The following is a 19,528-nucleotide window of genomic DNA, read 5'->3' as shown; positions in this document are numbered from 1 at the left end:
CTAACCAGCAAAGCAAGTAAGAAAAACTTCAAACTGCTGCTTTAATTTCACGCAGCCTAACACTGCCAAATTCACCAACACCGTTTTCTCTAGAGGTGAGCAATGCCTCCATCATTCCTTTCTCCCATCTATTTTGCAGTCAATTTTGCTTTTCTCCCCCCACCCACATTAGTCTTTAACTTCCAGTGCTTCATGTGCTGGAAAATGCTGTGCACTCCTAAGCCCAGCTCCCCTTCCTGAAAAACAGAGAAATCTGAATAAATGTGAATTATCAGACTTCGCTAGCACCTAAGCATTTCTGAAGCTTGAAAACAGTATTACATACATAGGTGTTCAGTAAACCTACTCCACAAAGTCATTCATTACAGAAAGGCAGAGCACTTGCAAGATATGCCTTGAACCAAAGCCCCACTGCTTCTAGCTTCCCAGTAAAAACAACTCAGCCTGCCTTAAAATGAGTGGCCAGGGGGGTTGTGTTTCTCCAAGATGAACAAACGACTGGAGAGCAGAGAAATAAAAATCAGTGCAAGGACTGAGGCATAACTGATGACACAGCATGTCTGTCCACTTGCTATGGAAACTATGTTTGGCAAGTATCAGGTGTCTGAATTTCTGCTTATGTACATCTCCCAGGACAGCAGTGTATTAATAACACAGGCAGCCTAAAAACAGAAACTATCACCAAGAAAAGCCACCCTTCTGATGAAAGTGCCTTGCTGTAGCCTGGGTATTGTAGTCGTGCTTTACTCAAACAAGCAGAGAATTTTGTTTCCTTGCTTTTCAGATTCGCCATCTAAGCTGATCTCAATTGAAGGAAGAGTAATAAACAAAAGGAAGGGAAAGGAAAATTACAGCAGGAAGAAAACCTTACTGAAAGCACAGCTTTCTTGAATGTCTTCCCATCAAAGCTCACACTGCCATGCAAATACAGTGAGCAAGCAGCAATCAGGGTGCAAGTGTAGAGGCACAAACCTCTTCAAGAGATCTGCAGAAGCAGAAGTCTCTGAAGGCTCACACAGCTTGACAGGACAGCCCAGGCACAGCAAGCAGCACAGAAAGAAGCCACAGAGCCAAACACGGAAGAAAGCAGCAAGGAGACAGAGGCTTCCAGGCAGGGGCAGAACACCAGGCACAGAGAGGAGCACGGTAGCAGAAGAAGAGTTGGAAGAAAGCAACTTCAGGTTCAAAACGCAGGCCAAGGGGTTGGAATGGGAAGCACAGGAAGGGAGCTGCCCAGGCTTCAGTGAACGTGGAAAGGCACTGGATAGGTTACTCTAGATAAACTGTGTTTTCCTAAGAGCAGCTTTAACTCAACAGCCTTGGAAGGAGTATTTGTGACATCACTAAAGAAACGGGCATATTTGATTAAGATCCATACGAAGTTTCTCCCGTATTCTTAAATCGAGTTAGAGGTGCGTTAGTCACAGCGATGCAGCCAGTTACTGCAAACTGCCTGGGCTAGACAGGCTTCTTTATAAATCCGGGAGGTCATTTCCCAGGAAACCTTGTGCTGCGTTTGTCAGAGCCGCGTGTATCCACACGCTGAAGTGTGCTGCCCCCCGGTGTCAGACTGCGCCCAAGAGACAGCTCTAGACAGGAGAAAGTGCAGCCACAATTCCTGCACATCTTGACCCAACAGCCATCTTCATTTGCACAACACAAAGCTAGGAATATGGATTTTAAAAGAAAACTGCCCATTCTGGGCAGATGCATTTTGTTTCTCTTCTACTGTATGAAGTCGATGTAGAAAAGTTTTTTCAGAGCTGCTGTTAGTTACTAACAGATAGCAATTTCTGCCAACCATTCTGATTACCTTCACTAAAACCTTAGCTGAGAATGTATTTTCCATGTGTTTGAGGTGTAAACGCTGCCTGTTTCACATCAAACAATGCACAAAGAAAGCCTGCACATGTACACAGCAATGCTGCTACTAAAAGGCAAGGACTGTCAGTGATCATTGGGCTGGTCAACGGAATTCCCTAGCATGCCTAAAATGACAAGCATTTGATGTAAAGACGCACTCATCCAGGTGCCTTCCCTGAGAGTTTAAAGCGATAAAGGAGAAGGATCTACTCTGGGTCACCAAAGGAACGTCATTACGATCATATGATTGTTCAAGTGATCAGGCCAGACACGACAGAATTAGCCAGGCCAACGGGTCAGATTTCTTCTCTTCTGCCAGGAGTCCTGAGTCTTAAAACAGCCAAGAAATTAATGCCAGCGACCTACCTGAGCAGCCAGTTATTATCACCTGGGCTTTCCCCTGAAACCTTCTGCCAAGCCCAAGCTACAGCCAACAGCAGTAGAGAGTGTTTCATCTCAGACAATAGAAGATCAAGGTTAAGTACATGCCACAAAACACAAAGTGGAATTTCTGCAGGTCTCAGATTTGCAATAAAATCCAAATTCTAATTTCACAGTCAAACTGCATCTTCAAACAGGACAGCACAACAAAAAGCTACAGTCAGTTCTCTGAACTTGTACTACTGGTGACAAACCTCTGTGTTCCCAGTCCTGGTTCAGTCACCCAGAGGTTTATTATAATTCTGAGATGTATTTATCATCCCCTGAAGCAGAAGATATCCTTGTTTCATGCAAGCAATGCAACTAAAACACAGTGACAAGACGCTGCAGCACAAGGGACAACAGAACTTCTATTACAGCCCACACTGCTCCAATTACTGGTGCATCTTCTCAAAGAGCCCTGCTCACTCTGAGAACAGCTGTACATGAACTAGTTGTCACCATTCACTCCTCTCCACACTTCAGCAAAAGTCCCTCTACATGCAGCCACACTCTGCAGATTCTTGAACATTTTCTGAACCAGGCAACAGCATGTTTATGGCACTCAAACCCCCAGAGAATTAGCAAGTTACCTTTGCCTGGTCAGCCCAGAGGTAGAGCAGTACGTCAATACGCGCATGCCTGGGACTTCTGCAGCGTGAAAGGCCTTTTACCCAAGTGTGTGAGGAATGACAGCATAGCTGTGACTCCATCTAAGCCACCAGCCAACAGAACCTATGTGCTCCACAGTAGGGCACACTCTCAAAAAAAATCTTTTGCCTGCATAGGGAAACAAACGAGAATCTTGAACACAGGTGACTTCAGCCATTTTCCTGTCTCTTCTCACCACCTTCCTAATCCCAGTCCTTTTCAAGTCTTCTGCAACTACTTCACATCCTGGCAAAGGCTGAGTTTCACTGGCACTGCTGAAAGCAGCTGACAGGCACTGGCTTGCTCGTGCAGTGTGGTATTCTGCCTCTGCCCTGGACAGTACGGCCAGATCTTGACTGATCACAAACAGGAGGTGAAATTCAAGGTAAGTCTTCCTTGAGGAAAAAAATCCCTCACCCTCTACTTGTGTAACTATGTGAGAACTCGCACAAAACACGCACATTCAGTTAAACAAAAGAACCACTACCAAGAGCCAACAGTTGAAAAATGGTTAATTTTTTTTATAACCCATTATTAATTATAAATGTAAGGTACAGCCCGCATCAGCAAGTTCTGAATGGACAGCCTCACATTTTCTTTCAAAACAGTGAGCGCTAGAGACAAGATACAGAATTAACTGAGGGTTCTGGCATGACTGCAGGTGTGTCACAGAATGGGCACTTGTGAGCACGGAGTCAATATCTTCAAAGTCAGAGAAGACCATAGGTCCTCCAATGGCTAAACAGGAGGGGATTAGCGAACAGATTCCTTGCCTAGAAAAGACTGAAACAGTCTAGTCAAGATGAACTGAGCCAGGGCAGCAGAACCACTAGAAGTCCCACCTCACCAGTTTTTGAGTTGAAGAAAAACATGGCTACAGCCATCAACATTTTAAGTCTGTTTCTTCAGGTTTGGACTTTTTCTTGGCTGCTTCTTTGGTCTCTGCACCGCATTCTTAACGCTGGCAGGCGGCAGTCTGAGAGTTATTTCATTGTCCTCTGCGTTGTCATCTGCCTGGGAAGCTTTCCGGCGCTCAAGCATTGTTGGAGTACAGACTGGAGTAGGATCCTGAAGAGATCAGAAAAAACACGATTCATTGCAAAGCATCTGCCAGAGAAAAGTTGTCACTGCCTCTGTGGGATTACAAGGCACCTCAGTCCAGCTCTCCTTCAGAACTTCCACATGTTAGGGAAAATTGGCTTTAGAACTCTAGCTGTTTTTATAGATGGTATTTCTTCAGACAAAAGTGTCATCTTCAAAAAAGTGTATGTGAAAGGCAAATGTAAAATAATTTACATTTTCTAACATGTCACTAGGTACATTTGCTTTCTAAACTTTGTATTTCCTGACTCAGAGCACTAAGAAAGCCAAGAGGAAAAGAATCAGGAAAAAGGTAATATATTTGAGACTGGCTTACAGAAATGCCACATTTACACCCCTAGTAGAGGTGCAACAGCCCGATTTCATTATCTCAGTGGGTTCTCAGAAGTCAGCTGATTGAATGTATGAGTTATCCTATCTTGCTCAGAACCAGCCCTGTCCAAATTATCACTAGTAAATCCAGTAACATTAAAAAAAAAAAAAAAACCCCAAAACCCAAACTAACAGCAGTGATGAAACAAAACAGAAATGTTAATACCTGACAGACTTTTCAGACTGTCAGTGCTCCAAATCTCATTACTGATAACCTGAGCTTTCCTTTCATCCTACTGCTAGTTTTAACTGGCACTAGTTTTCAAAATGCTGGAATACCATGCCTGGAGAGCATGAGGGAGCAGGGACAGTATAATATGCAAATGGGGACAAACAGCATTAGACTGTATTAATGGTTCAACTTCCTTTCTGCCAAAACTAGCTGGTATTATAGGGTAGCCCAGACCAACACAAGGATGCCAGCAAGGAGATAATTTCATAACAGTTTGAAGCACAGATGTAGGTGGTGTATAGGTAACTGTCCCCAGCATCCTGCGTTTCTCCTGCCTCGAGTTAGTGAATAGCAGAAGCCGACAGACACATCGCTGCCCAGACACACCTTGGGACAAGCGCTGCTAGTTACAAGATGCTGAGCAGAAGCCTTTGCTGCTAAATACTCCCATAGGAGAAAGAAATGAGAGGATCCAACCACTCTTCCACACTCAAGAGTGTCAGTCCATCTCCAAGGAGCTACTTTTGTAACAAAAATCTCTCAAGCAAACAATGTCAAGGTTTTCAGGTGTTGAAATCAGTATGAAAAAAAAGAGTTGCAGACTTTAAACATCTGCCTCAGCGTGAATAGTGGAGCGTGGTGTTGGGCACCACTAGGACTGTTTGGTCTTACCTGGCTGCTCAAAGAAGTGTTCAGTTTTGACTTCTTGGATGTTTTAACTTTTTTTCCCTTTATGGAAAGCTCCTGTGCAGCCTAGGAAGTAAGACAGATCAGGTGGACCACTACGAACTTCCTTGTGTGGAGACAAACAGTCACTTAACAGTCTATAGGATTATTTGCTTCATAACTACAAAATCTTTGCTAAAACAGTTACGTTTGAATTAATAAAGTTAGGTTTGAATTAATAAAATGACTTACAGTGCCCCAGAGGTGATCAGGATTGAATAAAAACACCCAAAGCAGCATAAGAAAAGCAGACACTGTGCATTTTAAAAAAATACCATGTTAATCAGCATTGCTTAAAATTCAAATGCTTCACCCGAGCACTCTGCAAATGAGCACTACGCTTGGTGAGCGTAGGCAGGATCTGTGGATGGAAGCTCTAGTCTTGGGACCTGCCTTCAAATACCTGTCCCACCAAAGCTTCCCACAGGGCTTAGGAAAAGCCCCTGATGCTCTTCTGTGATCTGCAGACAAATATTGAAGCCACAAAATATCCACCTGTTATACTAACAGAAGAAAATGTCTTCCCTTTGCTGTTACTATTTGCTTTTCAGAAATTAAACTCGTGTACATGTGATACAACCCAGCAACAGCACTACAATTTCCAGGAGCTTCTATACAGTTAACGCAAGTAAGCCTCCCTGGTGCTCCAGCTCTTTTAGCAGTTCCACACAAAACATGCTATTTTCTTGTACTTAGCACACAGAAATGTGTTTTCATAAAACAGCCACCGTAACAATACCAAACTTACAAATCCTGGGAAGTCATAATCAAGGCCCTTTGCAGCCAGCCTCTTCCGTAAAAGTTTCTCCTTCCGCAGCAGTCGCTTTGTCATCTTTGCCTTCTGAACAAGCGAACGTATCTTATTGTACCGCCTGACAGCTGGCTGAGAAGGCTTCAGAAATAGTCTGTTACAGTTTTTGAAGAGGTTTTCATGGACCCTTTCAGGAGACATGAACTGACCTGTATCAGAAAAATATGACATCAAGTTACAGCAGAGCTATTCTTCTCACCAAATGCCCTGAGAATCACATTCTCAACAAATCTGCTGAGAATGTGTTGAAATGCTGGGATCAGATAATGCTATTCAGTTCCTGTTATAACATTATCCACTGCTATAGCAGAGCACTAGTTTTATGAACAGAGAAAATGGAAAGTAACAAAATACTCATTAGTAAGAGAACTGATAATGGATAGATGGATGGATGGAACACTTTTTCAGTTTCACCTGGAAAAGTCGGAGAAACTTGTTTTTCAAAAGTTAATGAGTATATAGCTCACAGTCCTTTATAAAGCAAGTATTGCTATCACCGTGTCTGAAAAGCTTGTTAATCTCAATCTTTCAATCACAAAAGTTCCTCTAACTACAGAGACAGCAGCTGCAACAGTTATAAATGACAAATAATTTCCACAGCAAACCCCACTGCTCCCTGAGAGTTCATGTCACAGGGTTACACAACAAGGATTATCAGCCTGAAGGAGAAAAAAAAGTAATAGTGAACAAAAGGGTGCTGGGCATGTTCTTTACACATAAAAAAAAGCAAGAAAAACTCAGCCCCACAGAAAATCCTTTCGGGAAAGAACTTAATTGAAGAAAACCACCGAGATTCTCCAAACAGTCCAAAAAGATAACACCAATAAGTATGAATTTCCTTTGCATGTTAGAGGACTTCCATTTCAGCTTATACTTACACTTCAGCAGTCTTTCACAAAACAGGTAGTTGTTCATTGTGTCTGCAACAATCTTAGCCACATCATCAGACTCAAACTCTATAAATGCATAGCCTTTGCTACCTCCAGTCTGCAAGCAACAATGGAAAGAAATCTGAAATGACTCTTTGATACCTGAAGAACTAAATAATTTTATTCTTCTGAAGTCATAGCCCATTCTCAGCTAAATATAAGTAATTTCATAAAGTTCACTGAAATCATGAAATGAACCATATTTAGTCCTAAACTGGTAAAATCTTATTTGTAAATATATATTTGCACATGAAATAAACTACTCACCAAGCACCTATTTTGTTAAAAAAAAGAAAAGCTGCCCTCCATTGCTGTTGTTACCGACCGCATACAGCACTATAATGCAATGATAAATTGAGAATTGAGAAGTTAAATTTACTGAGCACAAAGCAACAAGAAAACTAAACTAGAGTCTTTTCCACGACACTTCATACTCTACCTTTAACTAGTGTACTCCTCACAAAAGTGTATTTACTTATGGAAAAAAAGGGGCTACGCTAACTGTCACTGAAACTACTTATTTGCAGTCACAGAATGGTTTGGGTTGGAGGGGACCTGTAAAGATTACCGCCACCAGTAAGAGCAGGAAGCAAACTGGGAAGTTCAGTTAAGCGCCCGGGTCCGTCGGCGAGGGGCGGAGGCCAGCGGCCGGGCTCGGAGCTTTACCTTCTTGCTCCTCGAGAGCCGGAGCCGCTTCACCGTCCCGAACTGCTCGAAGTAAGCGTAGATCTGCGGCTCGCAGAGCCCCCGCGGGAGGTGCCCCACATACACCACGCCCGGCGTCAGCTCCTCCTGCGGGGCACAAGGCAGCTGCGTCAGGCCAGGCCAGGCCAGGCCGGGCCGGGCCGGGCCAGGCCGGGCCGGGCCGGGCCGGGCCGGGCCACCCCCGCCCGCCACAGAGCCCCGCTCACCTTGGCCGCCCGGTTGTTGCGGACCCGCTGCACCTTCTGCTGGAACTCGCGCTGCAGCCGCGGCTCCAAGGCCAGGAACGGCGCGGAGGCGGGTGCGGGCGCGGTCACCGCCGACACGGCCTCAGCCGCCGCCGCCATGCTGCGCTCGCGGCCGGAAGCGCGTCACTCCCGTGCACGCGGTGTCGCGCGGCGGCCGGGGCGCGCAGGCGCGGGGCAGCAGGGCCCGCCCCCACCAGCACGGCGTCGCGTAGCAACGCGGGGCCCTCGCGCGTGCCCGGCGGGACAGCGCCCGTCCTGCGCCCCCGCCCCGGGAGGGGCCCCCAGAAACACGCACACCCCCGGCCCCGGGGCGAACAGCTCCCCGCGGGCACCGGCCCGCGCCGTCCCCTCCTGGCTCCTCCGGCCGCTCAGGCTCTGCGCGGGGCAGCCCGGCGCGCCGTGCTCAGGCACTGCGAGGGGCAGCCCCCGCGTCGGCGGCGCAGAAGGTCCTCTGCGCTCGCGGGAGGCCCCCGAGGCGGGAGGCGGCGGCGGGCACCATGTCGGTGAGCGACATGTTCATTGCCCTGCAGGGCGTCCTCACCGCCGACCAGGACATCCGTGAGGTGGGTGCGGGGCCGGGGCCGGGCGGGGGGCGCGGTGTCCGCGGTGCCTTGTCTGACGGCGCCCTGTGCCCGCAGGAGATCCGGAAGGTGGTGCAGGCGCTGGAGCAGACGGCCCGGGAGATCCTCACGCTGCTGCAGGGCGTGCACCAGGGAGCCGGCTTCCAGGACAGTGAGTCCCGCACGGCCGCCTTCCCCGGGGGAGCCGGGAAAAGCCCTGTGGAGCGGGGGTGGGAAGTACCCCCCGGGGTACGCGGGTTCCTCTGCCACGGGCGCCCCTTTCCCGGGTTCCGGTCGCATGTGGGCGCTCCTGCGGTGTCCTGCGTGGGCTTCTCAGAGGCTGCTGAAGGCGAGGCGAGCGGCTAGGAGGTGTCAAGCCGTATAAGTAGAAAAGCTGCCATTCATTCTCGAGAAACACCGTTGTTTTCCATTCTCCCCTCACTAGCTTGGTGTTTCACTGTCTCGGTGCAGAAGAGCGTCTTCTTTTTATAGCTGCTCGTTTTCTGGGTTGTTGAATTGGCTCACAGATGCCACGCTAGGTGACATGCACGTCCATTTTTATATCCTGCTAGTTTTAACATGACCTGTAGGGCCTTTGTATCTGTATCTCCTTTCTCATCTCTTCACCCTACCCCTCAGAAAGTTGTGATGGTCTGGGGAGAGTTCAGGATAGTGTGGGAAGGGGGCACTTGAGTCTGGTTTGTATAAGACTGACTCTGCGTGTGCATGAATATAAACTCTGCTTAATAAATATAAAAGCAATTTGTAAAGGCTGACAGAGCAGAAGCTGTCTTTTGATGCATGTTTGAGTGACAGCTGGAACTGTTCTACTATTTCAGAGGTTTGGGTTGTAGCTAGCCTGGCTCCTTGCTCTCAATCCAGATTTGTCTTAGATGGTTGACATAATGTTTCTGGGCCTACCTGTTCCTCCAGGGTGTAAGAACAGCACTACAGCACATAGATGCCAAGTGTGCTTTTTCTGTTGCCCCATCCCCATTTTTAGACTTACTAGTGAAACTACTAGAATAAATTCCCCTTAAATACATGACTTAAAAGCTATTTTTTCACATCAGTATCTTCTGAGAAGAAGCAACCATTCTGATTTTCCTGGAAGGTCTTGAGAGGAATCTGGGAAGGGGAGAGATCTGTCAGGCTACCTTCTGAAGGTGAATAGAAGAAACCTCACCAGGTGCTGTTTTATTCACCTGCAGAGCTGACTGGTTGTTATCAGCCTGATGACATTTACAAGCATGCTTGAGCTGGAGGCCTGGGATTTCTTGGGCCTCTGAGAGAGTATGTGCCACACCTGAGGTTTGACCTCTGCTGGCAGGTACAATTCCACCTATTTGGGAAATCTGGCAGTGCTAAAAATTAGAACTGCTAATTGGTTGATTTACAGAAGCATACACTCATTCTTCTAAGATGAGTAAACCTGTGGATGTTGTGATAGTTGTTTTGTGTGGGGTTACTTTCCAGTATTTAATAGTAGAGACGGTGTCTGGCTCAGTGTATTTTTATTTGATTTTTTTTTTTTAATTCAGGGAGAGAGCTGGTCCTGGCACTTGCAGAATCTGAGAAGAGACTTAGAATAGTTTAAAGGGCTTTTTTAAAAAAAAAAAAAAAAGAGAAAGAAAAAAAGCTCAGCTTATAAATTCTTGTAATATCAAAGATAAGGAAGGTGTCCGTAGTAGGTTAGGAGTTAACTCATGATAATAGACCTGTCAGTTTGTCATCAATTCTAGGCATAATAAAGTAAGTCAATAAAGGTTTAGATTAGTAAAGGTTTACAGAGGAAAAATATAGTGTTGATTAGCAGAAGGATTATTAGGGGCATAAATAGCATTTTGTCAGACGTCACGTATTTAGACTAGAGTTTTATTTGACAATGGTTGTAGTTCTGAAGTGTTGTGCACTTAAATGGCTGTTTGGCTTATTACAGCATCTTGTTTGTTGAGTCAGTACCACATTTTTGCTAGGAAAGGAGAATCTGGCAAATGAAGGGTGACATTGTATCTCATCAGGTCCCATGGAATTATTCACCTTCAGGTTCCTTAGATGGTCTCCACCCTGATCTTCTCCTACAATGGGTGGTGAAGACTGAGGCAAAAAAAGTCATTGAGTACCTCAGCCTTCTTCATGTCCTGGGTAACCAGGTCTCCCGTTTCCTTCTGGAGAGGGTCTGCATTTTCCCTCATCTTCCTTTTATCGCCAACGTACCTATAGAAGCTTTTCTTGTTGTCCTTGCCTAGCCAGATTTAATTCTATTAGGGCTTTCCCCTTCCAAACCTGCTTGCTGGCTGCTCGGACAGTTTCTCTGTATTCCTCCTAGGCTACCCTGTCTTTGCTTCCACCCTCTGCAGGCTTCCTTTTGGTGTTTGAGTTTGTGCAGGAGCTCCTTGTTCATCCATGCAGGCCTTCTGGCATTTTTGCCTGGCTTCCTCTTTCATGGAATGTATCACTTCTGAGCTTGGAGGAGGTGATCATTGAATATTAACCAGCTTTCCTGGACCCCACTTCCCTCCAGGGCTTTATCCCATGGTACTCTACCAAGCAGATCCCTGAATAGGCCAAAGCCTGCTCTCCTGAAGCCCAGGGTAGTGAGCTTGCTGCCCTAAGGATCTTGAACTCCACCATTTCATGGTCACTGCAGCCAAGGCTGCCCTTAAGCTTCACATTCCCCACCAGCCCCTCCTTGTTGGTGAGAACAAGGTCCAGCAGAGCAACCTCTCCTCATTGGCTCCTCTGTCACTTGAAGAAGGAAGCTATCAACGTGTTCCAGGAACCTCCTGGATTGCTTATGTGCTTGTCTCTCCAGCAGATACTGGGCTGGTTGAAGTCCCCCATGAGGACCAGGGCTCGTGAATGTGAGGCTGTTCCTACCTGTCTGTAGAGGGCCTTGTCTGCTCAGCCTTCCTGGTCAGGTGGCCTGTAGCAGACCCCCACTATAACATCACCTGTCCCTGTGCTCCCTTTAATCCTGACCCATAAGCTCTGGGTCGGCTCCTCATCCATCCCCAGGTGGAGCTCCACGCATCCCAGCTGGTCATTGACACAGAGGGTGGCACCCCCTCCTCACCTCCCCTGCCTGTCCTTCCTAAAGCACCTGTATCCTTCCATTCCGATGTTACCTTGCACAGTGCCTTTCCTCTCTTCTCCAGGGACTTAAAATACCTCTTGGCTAATCCTGTTTTCATTGAGTGTTTCATCTAACCTCATTTACTGTAGGGCAGCCACCTACCCACAGACAACAGCTGTTTCACGCTTCTGGCTCCTGTGGTCTCGCCCTGCACCTTGAGCACGAGGCTGTTTGGCTGTGGGATAAGCACTTTCAGTCGTAGCCTCTATTCAGCTGTGGGGAAGGGAAGAAAAACCAGCAGAGCCTCAGGCCAGCAGCCTATGGAACAGGATTAGAGGATCTCTCTTTCAGCTCCCTCTGCTCCCTGCCGGCAATGGAGTTTGAGAACTGCTCAGAAAGCTGTTCAGAGCCTGCTGTTAGAGTCTGAGCGACAGGTAGGATCTTCAGAGGCTGAAACTCAATTTAGTGTGTCTTTGCTCTTGAAGCATATTGTATCAAGTTCAGCAGAACTTCAGTGGTGATATCCAAGGATGCACAAGGATAGTTTGAAGTTGTGAAGTTATGCGTGTATTGTTAGGCACTGTTGTCTGAAACTTTACAGTAAAGATTGTTTATTTTTGTCACAAGTTCCTTTGGCAGAAGCCAAAATGCAAATTTATTCCTTATTCTGTCCCCAGCTGCCACGTCATGGCTTCCACGACTGAGGCAGACACTGGAGTTTGAGGACAGTGTTCAAAGGGCAGCTGTCGGTGACCTTCACACATTTCTTTAATTCTGGCTGCCACATAGAGCACTTTCACCTTTTGCTTCCTGAATTTTAAGTGTCCTTTTTTTTTTTAACAGAAATTATGGTTTATTAATTGAAAGAACTTTTTCAGGCACACTTAAGTGACTCTTAGTGGGGCTTGTTTGATTAAAATTAAATCAGTTTTCAGATTTCGCTTCTATGGATAAAGAATAAATAATCCTTAATTAACTTAAATGATCCTTGCTTCTATATGTCAAGATGAAGCAGAGCCTCTGAGGTTGATCTTCTGCCTGCCTTGGGTCATGACCAGGATTTGTGAGATGGCTGCAGTTAAGAAGTACTGGTTTGTTTAGTTCTGTCAAGCCCTGGTACTGTGGGCGCAGTGTGGCTGTAACTCATGGGAGGTGGCAGTAGGTGGCATGTAAACATGAGACCACTTCTCTGCAGAGCTATAACATACATTGGACAGGCTGAAACCCAATTTCTTCAGATACATTGCTTGAAAGCAGGAAATACTGTTTCCTGAAGGGATGTTGCACCTCATCTAACCTAACTGATCAATAATAAATTAATAAAATATTTCAAAATAGAGAAGGAAATTTTGCTCTTCCTTTGGCTGTGCTGCTGGGTGTACGTGCTTTCTTTGGGGCCAGCTGTGTGCAGTGCTCTTCTGTTGCTTGTGATCTGGTAGTTGCTGCTTTTTCTAAACCACTGCATTAGTGTTCTCTCCAGAAGATCTTGTTTCTCTAACCCCTGTACAACCCAACTAGCTGCCCCTTCCTCATACTCCACCCACACAGCGAAGACTAAAAATGTCTCGGTATCAGCTCACGCCTGATCTCTGCTGCGACCTTCCTGCTGTGGTGCCACGTGTGGCCCTGCCGCTCCAGAGCGCTGCATGGGTTTGCAGCACGGGGCTTTAACCGTGTCGCTGCTCTTGCTGGCACTCCGCCTCACCCCCCCAGCATCTGTTCCCGTAGGCTCAGCTCTTCCACACTTACAGGCCCTCAAATGAAATTCCCCCCCTGCTACCTCAGATGAGGTCTGTTTGCCCTTACACTACGCCTCCTTCAGCCGTTCCCCATCTCCACTCAGCATCGCTCCTTCAGCACTGCTTGTTTGTTGCCCAGCTCAGCACCTCGCCTCATTCCATAGACAAACACCACATGGACCCTGTGTTCCTCTGTTCCTGCCTCTGTCCGTTTGCATCCCCCCTCGCCTCCTGGGCTGTAGGCTGCCTGACCTTTCCAGTGTTTTCTTCTGTCAGTGCCCGTTACAGAATGGGTTCTTCATCCATGACATAAGTTTTGTAGCAACAGTAATTAGTCATGATTAGCAGAGATTATTAAATAAGACTGGGGCATCGTGGCTCAAGTTCAAAACTAAGGACTAGAGCAGATTAGACAGCCTAGCACTCAGGAGTATCTCCTCTACCTGTGTGGCTCATGCTACAACAGTGAGTATTTCTTAGAGGATTCAAAGGTCAGTAGACTGTCTTGGACCACAAAGGAGTATAAGTAGCGCTGCCTGCACCAGAAGACTCTCTGTTTACCAAACCCCATTCTCTGTCAAGTACTGAATGTTGGGCTGTTTCTTTTTCAGTACCAAAGAAATGTCAGAAGGCTCGTGAACACTTTAGTACCGTGAGAACACAGCTGGAATCTCTGAAGACCAAGTTTCCTGCTGACCAGTATTACAGGTGAGCGGGACCACACGCAGTCAGACATGGATATGGGAATTGCCTGGGCATATTTGGCATCATTACTTTGGAAGAAAAAGGTTTATGGGCAAAATGCTTCTTTCTGCTTGAGAATTAAATCATGGTAGAGAAGTGTGAGGTTTTTATTACTATAGGTACAAAATGCTTTTGCTCAAACACCCTCTATAAGTTTTCACTAAAAATATCCAATATTTAATTATTTTTGTAGAAACATTTTTAAAAAAGAAAAAGGAAAGTTTAAGAAATTGATGTCCTGTTGAAGCTGCCCTTGTTTCTGGGTGCAGAGCATTTGCTGCTCCATTAATTTCAGTTGTTAGGTTTGGGGCATTTGTGAAAACAGCTCTAAATCTGTCATGAAATGGCTGTTTGATACTGCAGGTACTGAATGAAGCTGTCACCTCTGTGTTTTGTTGCTGCCAGAAGGGGACAGTGTCTAGCTCCATCATGTCAGCTCCAATCTGCTGAGGGAAGGTGGGAGGGAAAGCTCTGGTTGTCTTGTGGGCAGGGCAGGCTGAAGAACTCAGTGAACTGAGTAGGTGTGTGAGAGGTGTGAGCAAATGCTGGTGTCCAGTGTAGCATCCTGGGGGTGAAGTTCTGGAGTGCCGAGGAGATGACTTTAAGCTGGTGTTGTTTTGATAAGCCAAAAATATTGCAAAATCCTATTGTGTAAGGGTGGAAAATATAATGTACCTAATGTATGCTTGGTGCCGATGTTGCTTACTTTGACTTGGTGCTTTCTTAAACAGATTTCATGAGCACTGGAGGTTTGTGCTTCAGCGGTTGGTGTTCTTGGCAGCATTTGTAGTCTACTTGGAGTCAGAAACGTTAGTGACCCGAGAAGCTGTTGCAGAAATACTTGGGAGTAAGTTCATTATGTAACTGCAAAGAAAAAGTTTGTGACGTTTTAGACATTGTAGCTTTCACAGGTACAGGGAAACAGCAGAACTTCATTTCTTTTGAAGAAACAGCTTCCAAAATGTATCTGTTATTTGGCTTCATTATATAAACAACAAATATTTTTAGAAGGTGGAAATCAGCAAACCTAATATGAACATTAATAAGTTCTTCATCAATGAAGATTAGTCATTCAAATGGCATAAATCTACCAAAAGAGTAATACAAAGATGAGAGCTTATTTTTCCTCACTTTGTGATTTTTGTGTTTAAAAAGTGTGGAAAACACATTAAATTCTTATGCTGTAAGGGAATTGTGCCCTCCCAGAGGAGATGATTTGGGAAAAAAGAAAAAGCAGGAAAATACCTTTCTAAAAACAGCTACAGACCCCTTTCCTGTATATTGATGTAAATTCAGTTATTCTGTTGGATCAGTTATAACCTGTTGCACATCCAGTTGAGGATGTATGTGATGCTAAATCAAAATGCTGAGAAGAGGCAGTAATTGCATCACATACAGGAAAAGGCTGACTTTTGTAATAATATCTCATAAATATGATATTTCAAATTAGCTCCAGTAAACAAATGCAATTTCAGCTCACTGGTTTTGCTCATGTTCAGTACCACCTGATTACTGCTCTGTTTTTCATCTTAGTTGAAGCTGATCGAGAGCGGGGCTTTCACCTGGACATCGAAGACTATCTTTCTGGTGTATTAACTCTCGCCAGTGAGCTGGTAAGAAGATATCCATATTTGGATTGAAGCTGACCTGAAACAGCAAAAAAGTAATGTGTCTTATAACTTCCAGGAACAACTTAGGAAACTTAGAAAACACAACACCTTGATCTGAACTTGTAGTAAACTGCCTCTCTGCATGTCAGAGTTGTTCCTCACTGATATTTTAAGATTTAAACTAGTCACTTGATTGAAAATCCAGGGTTGTGGTCAACAGAAAGGTAGACCTATAAATAATCTGACTGCCCGGAACAAAACTGCTCTGTTTGGTGAAGTAACTGATGGGAATAGTGACGTGGTTTGGGTGGGTTCCTCTGCTGATGTTCTCCTGTGCGTGTTCTTCTCTAGGCCAGGCTGGCAGTGAACAGCGTCACGGCTGGTGACTATTCTCGGCCTCTCCGCATCTCAACTTTTATCAACGAGCTGGATTCTGGCTTCCGTCTCCTCAACCTGAAGAATGACTCCCTGAGGAAACGTTACGATGGCCTGAAATACGATGTCAAGAAAATTGAGGAAGTGGTTTACGACTTGTCGATCAGAGGACTCAATAAGGAGGCAACAGTTGGTGCGGGTGAAGAGAAATGAAGGATGCTCATTTTAACAGCATCATTGATTACCTCAGATGGTTGCCAATCTAGGAAGCATGCTAGCGAAGCCTTCCTACAGTAGTTTAGAAGAACTGCAGCTGAAAGCTGCTCTCTATTTTCTTACAAAAGGTGTAGTACGGGTGTTAGATCTCAAAATGTTTTGTAAAATCATGTCTAGTTTAGGGCAGGAGGCTCTCATTTCCAGTGGAATTCCTCTCTCAAAACACACAGTGCCACGTTCTGTGCACTGCAGCAATAGTCAGTAACTCCCACGAGCTGAAATTCTTGTTAGTTCTGTAGTGTTGCCTCACTGCTCTGGCAGTGATGTGCTTCAGCTGTCTCTGCTCACACACCTTTAAAGATGTGTGCACAGCACGCAGCTCAGTGCAGATACATGTGATGTTTTAGAAAACACAGTGTGTAAATATTACACATTTTTTTAAGACGCTGATTTTTTTTTTTGCCTTTTTGTTTCTTAAGTTTTCACCTATGTCAGTAAGTTGAAAAGATTTGCATAACTGTTTGTTAACCAGATCTTTTTTAATGGCTTCTGATAATGTATCCAGCTTAACTGAGAAATTGATGAAAATATTCCAGAGAATTTCTCCACTGGAACTGGTGTACTGCACCCGGGCACATCTTTTTTTTTCTTTCTTTCCTTAATTTTTTTCCTTTCCTCCAAGACTTCTGTTACCAGGGAGAGCAAGGTTTTCTCAAACATCTGCTTTCACTGGCTGATACTTGTTTTACTGATAGGAGTAAATGCTGAGTTTTAATATGATCATTTGCCTTGAGAAATTGGTATAACCATTTTATTTTTTTTTTAACTACCAAGGTTTCTGAATAGAGCAGTGTTAACTGATAAACTGCAGGTAGTGTCTGAGTTTTAACAACCTATATAGGCCACAACTGTACCTGTGTCCTGGGATTTAAAAAAACCACCAAACAACCCACACCAAAACTGTAGTTCATGTAGTAAAATATTTATACCTTCAGAAAAGGGGAAATTACTAGTTTCAGATACTTTGCATGTAAGATGTTTGCAAAGACCAACAGCCTCTTTCATTTGTCTAAGTGGACAGACTTGTACCTCCCAGGGCGAGTGTTCTCTTGTCCTGCAGGACTTGGAGTTTTGCCATTCTTCTCCTACTTCTGGTGGTGCAGAAGGGTTAAGGAGAAAAACCAAAACTTCTTTAGGAGGAGGAATATTGCCAGAGGATGAACACAGTCAAGTTTATGGGGTTTATTAGTGTTTCATTTTGTTAGCAAAGATTTATCACTGTTTCAGTTGGGGTTTGGTTTTGTTTACTGGAAAAAATGGTTTCTTGGTTATTTTGGCCAATAAAAGCTGTTCTTTGATTTTGGCCATTTGGTAACTCTTGCCTGTTGTCTGATTATCTGTTGTTACTTGCTTCCCTTCCTCAGAGCCTACGCTGAAACACCATAATTTAAGTTCAGCATTGAGCTGTACTTTGACAACGATAGAATTCCTCAGTTTGGCTGTACACTATTCGGTTCACCCTGCAGGGGAATGGAGCTGAAGTCAAGCTGCAAACAGATTTCATAGGCTTTTTTTTTTTAGATTTTGTTTTGACTGATTTCACCAAGTAGAGCAGGAGAGGTATGGAGGAGTTTATCATTACTGAATACAAGATGTGTCAAGGTTCATCTTCAGAGCATCTCATAATCTTTCATGTTTGTCCTCATCCTTTGTATTGTATGTCACATCACGCAAGGAGATGGTAATATCCCTCTGTCACAGCTGAAGAAAATGAGTATGTAACTTCCTGAGCACTGTGGCAAGGAGACCAGCTTTCCAAGTAGTCCTTTGTTCTTGCCCTGTGTCACTGCTGCTTTCTCGTTTTTAACCCTGTGGAGGTGGGAGGAAGGAAGGAGCTTAAGCCAGTTCTACTGCCAAAACCAGAAACTTGTGAAGCAACACCCTAAGGCTCCAAGATGCAGCCCTGCGGACCAAGGTCACACAGGAAGTGCGTGGGAGCAGGGGAATTAGAGAAAGGTGTTTCCTGAGCATCGGTCTGGTGTCCCTCGGGTTGGAGGACTCCTGGCACGCGGGACTGGGACATGAGGCTGTGTGGCGGGGCAGGTTTCTGGTTGCAGGGCAGGTGTTTGTTAAGGCTTTACTCTGGCCTGTGTCCCAGGTGCTCTGGTTGCGTTTGGTCATGCAACAGGTCTGCTTCCTGACATGGGATCCCATGTGCCTAACGCTGCTTCTCAGTAGATCCTAAATCTGCCAGCTCTTGCACCCTGCATAGTTTCTGAGAGCTGGTGGAGATACAACAGCACTGCACAGAGGCAGATACTGCGGGAGAGACAACTGGAAGAGCAAGTCTCTTACTTAGGGTTTACAAAGTCTGCAAGGAGTAGGATCCTTCTGCCCAAGGCTCTGTGAAGAGCAAGTGCCTGAGAAAGACCCTCCAGCACGTTTCTGGAAGGTTTTGAGAAAACACCTCATCGTTTCCCATTCCTAGGTTTTGGCAAGCCCAGCATCTTCCTCTGAAAAAGCATCATTTGCAAGAGCCAGGCTGCATAGTGTGTTCCCAAGCCAGATCGGGGGAAGAAAAAAGAAAACTGCAAGCTTTCTGCCTAGGCTGCAGCAGGGAAAACCAGGGATGTGCTTCTTGTGGCTTCCTTTGTGCAGAGGTAGCCCATAGGACCTTGTGGCCTTGATTGTGAATCTGAACATTGCTCTGGTCCTGAAAGATAAGTTGTGTTTCTGTCCCAGAGCTGGGAGCAGAGGGAAGAAGGGAAGTCCCAGTAGGACTTGAGTTGGGGGGTGTGTGTTTCTCTTCTCTGACCCTTCCCTTTCCCAGGGGTAGCAGGAGCAGGTCAGCCAGCGGGGAATGGCAGCATGAGATGGAGCTCTGAGGACTCAGAAGCTTGATGGCTCATGATGAATCAGATGCACTTGAACTCTGAACAAATAACTCCTCTTGGCACTGAATGGACGGCGCAGTGTGCGCTGGCAGCTGGGAGGGGAGTGAGTCAGCGCAGGAGTGCTGGAGAGTCTGACTCAACAGCCAGCACGGCTGTTCTGAGCCACTTCAGCCTGGAGGGTGTTCCAGGGAGTGCTCTCCTGGCTCTTCTTTGTATTCGCTCACTGGTTTGGTTTTTTTTTCCCTATCTTGACGTCATTTCTGTGGGTTTTCTTTATTTCAGTAAAAAGGGCACTTAAATAGTTGATTAACTGCTCTTT

The 19,528-nt window shown here is 45.6% G+C and overlaps 2 protein-coding genes across 2 annotated transcripts; one reads left to right on the top strand and one right to left on the bottom strand.

Moving 5' to 3' along the window:
• Positions 1-3,434: 3,434 nt before the first annotated feature.
• NIFK (nucleolar protein interacting with the FHA domain of MKI67) lies at positions 3,435-8,118 on the bottom strand. Its single transcript, XM_074910925.1, has 6 exons — positions 7,957-8,118; positions 7,712-7,837; positions 6,995-7,103; positions 6,054-6,265; positions 5,252-5,332; positions 3,435-4,002 (listed from the first exon to the last, which is right to left on the bottom strand). The coding sequence occupies exons 1-6, from the start codon at positions 8,092-8,094 to the stop codon at positions 3,826-3,828; spliced, it is 843 nt and encodes a 280-aa protein (XP_074767026.1). The 5' UTR covers positions 8,095-8,118; the 3' UTR covers positions 3,435-3,825.
• A 121-nt stretch (positions 8,119-8,239) lies between these two features.
• On the top strand, positions 8,240-17,673 carry TSN (translin). The gene is made up of 6 exons (XM_074910926.1): positions 8,240-8,558; positions 8,634-8,727; positions 13,982-14,078; positions 14,846-14,961; positions 15,648-15,727; positions 16,076-17,673. Exons 1-6 carry the CDS (start codon positions 8,493-8,495, stop codon positions 16,310-16,312), a joined length of 690 nt encoding a protein of 229 aa, XP_074767027.1. The 5' UTR covers positions 8,240-8,492; the 3' UTR covers positions 16,313-17,673.
• Positions 17,674-19,528: the final 1,855 nt, after the last annotated feature.

Source organism: Athene noctua, chromosome 7 (assembly GCF_965140245.1).
Source record: "Athene noctua chromosome 7, bAthNoc1.hap1.1, whole genome shotgun sequence".
NCBI classification, from domain to species: Eukaryota; Metazoa; Chordata; class Aves; order Strigiformes; family Strigidae; genus Athene; species Athene noctua.
Note: the sequence above shows the minus strand (reverse complement) of the source record. Positions and strands in the feature narration are given on the sequence as shown.